This window comes from Amblyomma maculatum, chromosome 7 (assembly GCF_055883805.1).
Source record: "Amblyomma maculatum isolate TAMU_Amacu chromosome 7, ASM5588380v1, whole genome shotgun sequence".
Taxonomy (NCBI): Eukaryota; Metazoa; Arthropoda; class Arachnida; order Ixodida; family Ixodidae; genus Amblyomma; species Amblyomma maculatum.
Window position 1 is genome coordinate 33,450,358 of NC_139350.1, and position 10,760 is coordinate 33,461,117.

At 44.7% G+C, this 10,760-nt stretch overlaps 1 protein-coding gene across 1 annotated transcript in view; it reads left to right on the top strand.

The window, feature by feature from the left end:
* The window catches only part of LOC146182940 (uncharacterized), an 82,663-nt gene extending 78,541 nt beyond the window's left edge, over positions 1 to 4,122 (top strand). The window contains exon 4 of the mRNA XM_084608302.1: positions 3,923 to 4,122. Coding sequence (XP_084464428.1) covers positions 3,923 to 4,122 — 200 coding nt within the window. The remainder of the gene's footprint in view (positions 1 to 3,922) is intronic.
* The last annotated feature ends 6,638 nt before the right edge of the window (positions 4,123 to 10,760 follow it).

The window sequence follows — 10,760 nt, forward strand, 5'->3', positions numbered from 1 at the left end:
TGTCCTACCATTTTCCTTTCCATTCAGCATTTCTATGCTATAGTCAATATGTAGGACAATTTGTGTAAGTATTCTAACCGGCGGCGTATAATGTATCTCCAGTTGCGTGCCATATATAGTAAGTATAGGGGCCCACCGAGAACTGACAAAAACAATTCGCCTTTCCTTTCTTGAAAACCGTCCAATTTTCTATTGAGAGAAGGTGCACTTTGGTGAACTCTGTTTCAGTCTCTCAGTGCTTTGCCGCCCCCCCATACGAAGCCGTGCCAAACCATGTTTTTGAACGTCTTAACCAGTTTAAGATTACTTAAAACCTAGTTAAGCGTTTGTTGGTGAAAACTGAGCAAATATCACCGAGTGCAGCAATCATTTGTGAAGAATAAAAAGGGCGGAACGAATAACTTGAAAAATATTTCTAGCATTGCAGGTTGTTAAATAACGCAGCAAAAGTAGTTTTCAGGCGTCTGCCGGTCTAACTTTGTCATTGGGTACAAGCGCCACCACTGAAGCGAACGGCGTTAGCGTCCACCTAGGGGAGCAAGTAGAATTAGATGTCTCCTATTACTGCTGCTGAAGCAGACGCTCGATTGAATGTGTGCGTTTTAAATACTAATAGGCGCGTTTATTTCTGTAGTATGGGTTGATATAGAGGGCCAGCCTTGCACTTTTGGATCTTGCATCGTGACCAAGGATCCTGAAGCTTATTTAAGCTGTTGCTACTGTCCGTTACTCCTCTGTACCCGGACGTAAGCGAGAGAACCCGGCGAAGCTTCCATTGCTTCCCGAAACATAAGCTCACAGAACCTTCTTTAATCAAAATTTGAATTGTCAAATGAGCGAGTGATCATTCTCATGATGTACGCAGCAGACACCTCAGCGAGCGAGATTTAGTCCACACAGTTGGCGCCAAGATTTTGGTGAGTGGCAGAAGAAACGGCGCGCATGTTTTATTTGGCGCTTATCACTTGTGACGCTAACGATTCAATTGATGGAAGGATGGAAAAGATGCTGGCTTCTTCATGGAGCAGTACCCTCCCAAACAAAGGAGGGATCGTGCGAAGGCCAGAAGGTTTCAAATTGTTCTAAACGAACGCATTGACACGGAAGTTTCACTAATGTTAACTAGACTGTTCTGCCGCTTCGGGCAGTGGTATGCATGGTGAGTTGTCTCAGGCAGCGTCTCCAGTACTGTAGTAATTTCAAACGACAGATTCCGTGAATAAACGAAAGATCGAAGGAAAGATCATTGCATGTACGTTACAATGTGCTGATCGAGATACGCCTAAAAAAACCTACTGTGCGCGGGGAAAACAAATATGCACTTTAACCTAGAGTGCCGATGGCGGTGGTCAGTGCGCGAGAATTCGGTGCGTAGAACGCACGTCCTCACACTTTCTAAAAATTATTTCATGTCATCCCTACAGTAAACTTGTTTTCTCTACTACGTTCAAGGGAGCAGGCGCCGCTTCCCCCAGTGCTATGCGAAGGCACTCAGCATCTGTCAGGCTCCTGACAGAGCTCTGAATTTGGAGAGAAATCCCTTTACTAGTGCACTGACTGCTTACATCTGACTGGTTGTGTGGTAGTTTCAGTTGTTGCCTCCTTTCTTTTTTTTTTTTATTACAGCAGAAATGCTGAAGCCTGTGCGCGTCTTCATAGCAGTAACGCTCGTTAACTACTATATCTCTGATTCGGTGAGGTGATTTTTGCCCAATGAGTGGGTCTCATGCCTCAAAAATAAGCTTATACAGGCGCAGAAGAAAGTGTATACTAAATAAATGGATGAACATAATGTTAACGTGCAACTAAACTGCACAAGAAATCATCCCACACCGGCAGTTCAACGTGTGCAATCCGACTTACTTCGTCATGCGGGAGCTATCCAGAGGTGGCGCCAATGTCCTTGCGCTAAATACCGGACATATTCACAGTGCGTAAAATGGGTAGGTTGTACTTCGTGGAAAGCCCATTCATGGATGCCCAATACAGAACTTGGAGCGGTTATGAATTATTAATGACGCTCATTTTTACATTTCCTTTTGTACCATTTGTTCTTACACAAAATTACCCAATTGTGGCATGGTTGCATGCACCCAGCTTCCTGGTAAAGTATTCCGTATTTTGCGCCAGCCAATTGGCAGTCAGCTTAGTCTGTTTTGTATTTCTGGTCTCTTAAAAATAGTCCTCTGTAACTCTTAATTACACAAGTGGATACAGCGCGCGGATCACATCCCTTTCTAATTACGCACAGGTGCGGGCTTTTTCTGAAGTCCTGCGCTAAATAATGAACACCTCAATTCTAGAGCGCTCAGGGCTCGCAGATAATTTAGGACGATTATGAATGCCATTTCAATGAGGGTGTAGCACTTCACTTTAGTCATTACGCACTACCCGCACAGGTTACTGTCTTGCAGCGTTTAATTAGTATGACATTACGACTGTGGTCTTATACGGACTCAGGGGCTGAAAGCGGGGCCATGAGCGCCATGTTGGGACGTCAGTAAAGATTAGCCTAAATCGGCTGGTGTGCCTTCCTTCTTGTGCAACTCTATTTAGATTTAAGCGAATAAGGAGGTGTTTGAGAGTCTGAAATATTTAGTCTTAGACATGGCTTTACAAGTGAGGCACTTTTATTCAGCGGTTAATAACGTTGCCGACTACACATGCAATCCTGTAATACACGGCGTTGCACTGTCCGAGTGGCGTTTCTGGTCCTACTTCGGTCCTGTCTAAATACCATAGATGTGAAGTTAAAAAATGTTCTGCTTTCACGTGCCTGGGAAAGACTTGCCTATATTGAATCATCGTATCACACTGCATTCAATGATGTGCGCCGCTGTCAGACCTTGCATTCACTCACACCGCAGTGTGACTTATTTTCCGCAGAATTCTTAACGGTGAGTATGACACTAACTAATCGTGCTCCGGCTGCTGAAAAGCCTATGCTGAACTAGTCACCAACAGTACACGTGCCATGTGGATGGATGCACTAGCACAAAAAATAGCTAGTGCATGTTTTAAAAATCAGAAGAGCTAATGCCCCATTCGCCAATTTGAACGGCGTCTGTCTGCTTGTCTGAACCAGGAGCTGCCATAGCAGGAGATTCCATTTCATTCATTCATTCATTCATTCATTCATTCAGATGCCGATGTTTGAAGCGAAATGGAAGGCAGCAGACATTCCGTCAACATTTGTTCATTTAAGAACAATAGCATCCCACCGCACACGGCGTCTTGCTTTTCGTCCCATCGAAAAGCGGTCGCCACAGCTCTAACTCACCTCCTTCGTCCAGCAGCCGAACGCTGTTACCACTCAACCACCGCTGCGGGAAACGTTGGCGATCAATACAAAACTATTCAATTAAAATTATCAGCCAGGCAAGACCAAATATGTCAAACCAGAAAGATTGTAGTAGAATTTAATCAAACGAATTTTAGCAAAACCATTTACCACAATGCTTAGACGCTACCTTTCTTTTCTACTGCGCATGAATGCTTTGGAGCCAAGAAATCTCACTTGACCAATTGGGGTATGAACACGGAGTGGTAGTCAAATGCTGAGCACTGATTGGCAGAATAATAATTTACAGTAGATTTAGAGAGGAAGCTTCACACACCGGCTTTGTGGAAGTCTTGTCGTGCCTTTAACAGTTTTCACTCTACCTGTGAACACACAGATGCTGCTCAACTGACAAGAACAATGCAGGGTTGGCACAGCAGTGGTAAGAAGTTTTGAAAAATGGTCTGTAACTATGGAAGGAGGAGACAATCGCTAAAAAACGTTATTTTGTTCAATGGCGACAAAACTACGAACTCTTATCATTAGTATAATGAGATAAAAGCAATACATTAGAGTAAGTTGTGAAAGTAAGGTAGTCAACGTCTCGTTTCACTCGCCATAATGTTATTTTAATCCCCTTAGCGGAGCAGACCGGAAACTGCGGCCCGAACGTGGTGTGGAAGAAGTGCGTGTCGTCCTCTTGTGCCGAGAAGGAATGCTGGAAGCGCGTCATTGGGCCCATCAGCACCCTTGACTGCGCCATCGACTGCTTCTGTGGTGATGACTTCTACTGCAACGGGGAGGGGAACTGCGTCACTCTTGAGAAGTGTCCTCTTGAATAAGGGAAGTCAAAAATGTGGTGTATCACAAACATCCTTTACAAGTTTTACAAGTTTTCAAGTAAAAAACATTTTTTTACTCAGTTTTTATTTTTCCCGAAATTAACCGAGTGGTATGGGCGTTACAAACGGGCACCAAAACGAACCCTAGCGTGAATGTCAATTATGAGGTTGTGGTAAAGCCAATTTTTTGTTTTGTTTAGGTATTCTTCCTGACATTGAGCTGAGATATTTCTTGGTGAATTTAGCCTTTTACTTTTTATAACTCACCCTCATGATATCGGAAACATCTACTGCCGTGCAAAAACGAAAATAGCAGCAGCTGGGTTTGTGGCTTACCACTGCGCGCCCACCTATGGTGTGCAGACAGAAACAACGTATCCAGAAAGATACCGGAAAGCCTGACTCGAAATGAGCAATAAATATTGCTTCAGACTTTTTCACTAATACCGTGCTTTTACGAAAGGGAAACTCAAATGCGGTTTCCGGTGAAGGCGGGTTAGACTTGTATAATACATTAGCGTTAGCGTAAGATTAAATACATTAGTGTTAGCGTAAGATTAACCAGTACGAAACTTGCGAAGGCGCTCTTATGCACAGGCGGCAGACTGTTCGCTTCGCAAATGTCCTTCCTTCTTTATGCCAGAAAAATGTAAGAACGAAAACTTGCGCAGTTACATTTCTACCCCTCCTGTAATGCCTCTGAACATTGCGCACAATATCTATCTCGAGTTTACACTTGCAAGCAACGCTAACACGTCACCAGTGCGTGGACATCATTACAGCCCAGCACTGTGATCCACGTACTTTCTAGTCGTCAAACGCATAACAGCACTGTTGAATCCCGACGAAATTCCAGCAGCGGAATAAAGAACAAAAAGTTAATAAAGAGAAAAACAAAATTACCCTTTTTAATTTCACTGTATAGTTGGGTTTGGTGTTCCTCAAACCAATGAAACAGGCTACCTACTACGTTGACAATCTCTCATGAAAAAAAAAGAAAGAGAAAGAGAGAGGAAATTGCACACCGGGCTAGTTCGACACAGTCACGACACCTGCAATTGCTAATTCAAAACTGGTTGACTCAGGAACGCTTCTTAGAAAAAAATATGAGACGAAAATTCTGCACTAAATCATTTTATCGAGCATTAAGCATGATTCAAGAAAAGCTTGAAGTGAAACATCCTAATAAAACCCTGGTAAAACACAGTACAGGGTGAATGTCTAATAAAAGGCTCTCCATGGGTAAAAACTTATATATAAGCGCATAATGAGTTTACCTTTGAAGGAATTGGGCCAGTGCAACCTAGAAACAAGCATCGTTGACAAAGCTCACCGTAGGCCTGAGCGAACCTACGTTTCTTTATTAAGTGGCCAAGTGGTGCCAGAACACTCCAACATGTTAATAATTTACCTCTTCGTCTTTCAGATGTTGTATAAGAAGGGTGGTTGGTCACCGTTACCCTACCTAGAGAGATATTCTTCGAAAGCTTAATTCATGAAACAAAAATAGAGAAACTTGTAATGAATGCCGTCTATTCTCATCGGTTTACGGCTTACAAAATGTTCCTGACATCGTCAACTATTTGTCTAGCTATCTTTGTCACATAGGTGTGCTTGAAAGGATCAGAAAGTATGCAATATATAAAGGCCATGCCTAGTTCACAGTCAGGAAGCTGATTGACAATTTTTCTGCGCGTGATAACAGGCATGGAAATAAAGAAATAAAGGGGACGATTGAAAGGAAACCCACCTAATGCGCAGATGCAATCCCAATTTGGGAGCACGAGCTGTTTCCATGGTTCAGTGTCGAGTTGGAGATTCCAAAGCAAGAAATCGTCGAAGAACGCTGCCAATTTTTTCCACGTCTCACCACTTGAGTGTCGAGAGTATTGGCGTTTTACCTGAAAGTGCCTGGCTACTCAAACTCACCAAGGGCGCTTCTGTAGCACGTCTTAAAGGCTAAATGATTCTACGCAACTTCATCTACAACGTACATGGACAAGTGAAATTTTTTTCGCAAATGAACAAAAGTGGCAAGGAGCTTACCGTTAACGTCCACTTGCGTATGTTAGTCGCCGACATGAGCGACTAATTTTAGTGAACCCATTATGGATGTTCGCTCCGTGGTATGGGGAAAACATGCTCGAGTTTGGTCGCAAGATGGCAGCGCAGCATCTCTCGCGTGGTGGTGAACCGTGGAACGCTGGAGCGGCGCCGGAGCAGTCGCTCACTTGCATCTTGTGCACGTGCACCGAACAAGCTGAGCGGAGAGGTATTTTGGCCAATGCAGAGGCGGTACGGGCGAAGCAAAACGGAGCCACGAAGTAGTAGAATACCAATTAAACGAACGTGATTTAAATGATTTTAAGCGAGGTTGTGTGATTTTGTTTTTAATTCATCCACCGAATCAACACAGAACGCATGCAAACGTTCATCAGTTTAACGAAATTTAGTGCAGGGAGAATTTCACTTCTACAAACAATTTCCGCGGTGTCATCCTGTGTCTCCCAGGGAACCTTGAGCACTTCGTCTACAACCTGCATTTTTTGTTGCATACCTTTACTTTGACAACAGCGCTCGATTACCGAGTCACGAAAGGTGGCCTCAATTTAGCTTTAAATTGAATTGGTTTTCAATTGAATGAGCTCGTAGCAAACCGAACCTATAGCTTGTTTTACGCGTTTAGTTGGCTCCACAGGCATAGCAAGCCATAGCCAGAGCTCTAGCCCTACTAGCCCTTCGTTCTAGCCCCAAGATAGGCGTTCGTACGCGTTGTGGTTAATCATGAACGCCAAGCGAAAGAGTCGTACTTTTGAATTAAACTGTGATATTTTAGGTAACCTGGATTCCGGGTAGCGCGAAGTCGACATTGCAAAGGTATTTGGAATCCCAGCGCTATCACTTTCGGCGATTAAAAGCCGCCGCCAAGCAATTTCGACCACATCAGAAAGAGCGCAGCTCCGCCCCGCCTGAAAAAGACTGTGCACAGGGTATTTCAGAAACGTCGACGACCCATTTCAGTTCAGTGAACTTTGACTTCAAACAATTTTCTTTATGGTCCCACTGGAAGGTTCCAAATTTTCTCTGAGGTCCCTCTGGAAAGTTTTTCAAGAGAAGTTTCACTGCATTATTGTGGCATGGGCTGCCAAACAGCGCACAATACACTGAATGATGAGGAATCCTCTGCCAGCCTCTATTCAAGGCTTGTTTTTCAACCGAAAGGTCTTGTTCTCACGCAACTCTCACTCTTTGTGTAAACAAAGACAGCAAGTTTCTACCTTCCGAACACGAAAAAATGTTGTCAGTTAGCCATGCTGGTTTGGAGAGTGGTGTAGAAAGGGTACACCACTTTATTATCACGAATACGAAATGAAAGGGACGGAGAGTTACTTTGCGTCTAACTCATCAGATGCTACTGGTAACGGGGGATTCGCTACGTTATCTGTCTGGATTATTTAGCGAACTTGAACCAACCAGATCCACCTAAATCCTACGTGCAACGTCCGCGACTTGTGAATGTGCGCCAGCTGTTTCTTCATTTCAACAAGCATCGAGAAATGGTCGAGGAAGGAGGCCGTTTAATTGGAAAACAGGTATTCCTGAAAAGCTCCCTTATTTCGGCAAGTTGATCAACTACCAAAACATGTGGCACAACGACCTATGCCTGTGGCCCTACGTCAGACGCATTCGCCCCAAGGTGCATATTTTATTAGTTAAAGTTTAGTATTAATGGGGGAGTGAAGGGCAAGGATTGCATAGGAGCTAAAATAAATGAGGTGAGCAAATTTCTTGGTTTTGGTGACAAAGAATTCCATGTGCCTCGGTGTTAGTTAGTCCCAGTGGGCAGAGTACGCACGACGCAAACAATCTTTTGGTATAGTTTCTGGTGTTAAACGTCCCACACCGACTCAGACAATTGGAGACACCGTAGTGGAGGACTCCGCAAACTTCGGCAACCTGTGGTTCTTAAGCGTGCACTGACATCGCGCAGCACACGGGCGGCTAGCTTTTCGCCTCTATCGAAAAGCGACCGCCGAAGCCGGGATTTGGTTCTGCATCCTTGCGCACAGTATTCAAGCGCCTTAACCACTGCGCCATCCCAGCGGGACGACGCAAACACTATCAGACTTCTCAGTCTACTGATATTCTTGCCACATAGAAACGTTTCATTTTAAAGGCAAAAGTCTTTATAGGCTCGTGGTGAGAACGTCGCGTCCGTGAGATTCCTCGATATGTGTTCACGAGATTCCGCTAGATTGCGAGAGAAGAGTCTGTCAGTTGTGGCATTAGGTTTTGACGTCCTGATAATTTGCCCGGTCAGGACACCGCAATAGGTTCTCATGTCGGCATAATTCCCCTTTCGGCTAGTCAGGCCTGGTCCCTATTAGAAAGCCAAGTAGCGCCACGTGTCAGTCAGTTATGTCTCACATGTCGAGGAGAGGAATCCTCGAGATGCTGATGTCGCCGTTGACGAAACAATAGAGAAGGAAAAGAAACAAATTAAAATAGCCCTTAAAAATAAAATAAAATAGCCCTAAACAAATTAAGTAGCCCTTTCACTCAGGCTACGTCCCGAAGGTGCAATGGCGCTGTCGTCGGCATTGGCAGTCGCAAGATAGGCAAAACAAAATTTCAGTCGCTTTTGCCTACCGTGATTGCAGGGTGGGTCCCTGCTGGCGGAATAAAACATAGCATCATGACTTCTAGTTGCGTCGCCGTGGCATGTGCTAAAACACACAGGAAGGGAAGTTCAGTAAGCTTGCAAAGATTTCTTGCCGACGAAGGTCGCCGTAAACAGCGGGCCACCGTAGTGAAGCGCGAAGGCTCGACACTGACGCCGGCTCATCAAATATACGGCAAACACTTTGTCATGGGTAGCTGGAGCTTAATCACCTTTGCGCCAGAGCGGTCTACCTGCTCAAAGGTCGCGAATAACTCGAGCTTGGTCTTCTTTACGCCACGTAAAGGCATCCTGGTACTGTTTTGGTGCGGGTTCGACTGCGCACGTCACATATATGTAAACGATGCAGTCAGTATATGTTTCTTTGCTGGAGCATGCGCAGATGTGTTTACTTATGTAAACAACTCCTCAAAAATGATTTTTGTTTCATTTCCGTAATTGTTCGTATCCGTAGTAAGCTGCTGCACGAATGGTCTGCGTTGAACTCCTTCGTGGTTACGTTGCATGGCTAACGTTCGCCTTGTTAACAGTAAATTATCTTAATCTATTTCGTGATGACTATTGCCACTGCACGATGACAGCCGCTGACTTCCTCGATTGGACCTGCATTGTTTTTATACCGAGTGGTTTTAGTTGTATTCACAATGGCTAAGTGTGAATGCGAGTTGTGGGTTTGAGCATAGCCAAGCGACAGATAAGCTCGTGATTCCGAATCTCTGAGGATCTTTAAATCAACTATACGTGCTACATGGCACACTGCCGCATTCCGAATTTATCCTGAATTTAAACACGGCACGATGGCCAGGACTGAACTGGGTCGCCCTAACAGTATGGAACCACCGCGGCCGCTGTAGCTTGTAACTTTAATGCAAGCAAAAAGCGTAAATACCAGTTATAAAACTGTAACGCGGACATCCGCGCACGGACAGAGCAGATACAACAGGGGCGCAGCGTGCCGATTTCAGTGAATGACGCACGGATAAGCAAATAATTGTGCTGCAAAGACGCAATGCCCTTGCTACTGTTGTCATGCTTACTTAAAATTCTTTATACATACTAGCGAGGGGGCTTCGTGCTTACCAACAGCGCTCATTTGTCGGTCGCTGTGAATAATCATCTGAAGGTGCAATGAAGTTTCGAGCGGAATACTTCGTACTTGGTTTGCGCGCGCTGTTTACAAGCGACAAAAATCACCCTCAACTTACTCGATTGAAATTAGTTGCAAGCATTCAAAGCTTTGTAATTCTCAACGCATTAAGCACTACTTTGCTGAGCGAAAACAGCAAATAAATAGCTTTGCTCATTTTCCCTGGCGGGCAGCAACGCTTCGCATGGGTGCCTGGAACCCACTCTCCGTCTTGTACTTGATTGGTGGAAACGAAATTCCTCCAATTTTATTCCACATTTAGGGAAACCATATAATTTTAGTCTATTTTCTAATTACAGAAGAAATTACTTTTGTCAAAATCTCGCCACTCAAGCTAACTCAAGCATACAATGAAGTTGAAAACAAATCCAAATCGTCAGAGAAAAAGAAATTGACGACTCTTAAGCCTTGACTTAAGAGCGAAACATGGAAGCGGTACGGACAGCGTCACTGAACTTTCGTCGTCGTTCTTCGCTGCCACCTGCTTTTCATGCGATTGTCTGAGGTCACGACTTGCTTCTGTGTGTGGATTGTCTTTTCTTGAGCACGTGAGGGCTCTGCTGCTGCTGCTGCATGTAAATGGAGAGTTCGTCAATCTGCTCTCGGCTGATCGCAGCGGCACAACTGCTGAGTGCCTTTTATCACGTGCCCACACCGCATCGTGACACCCCTAACAAGACGACACAACCGTTACAGCCTTAGCCTGTGCCGACTGCAGCGACGGTGGCAACGACGCTGGGGTTTTCGCCTCGCAATCTCTTTACTATAAAAAATAAATAAGCGCATTCGAGTAGCCCGGCCTTTCGCCAA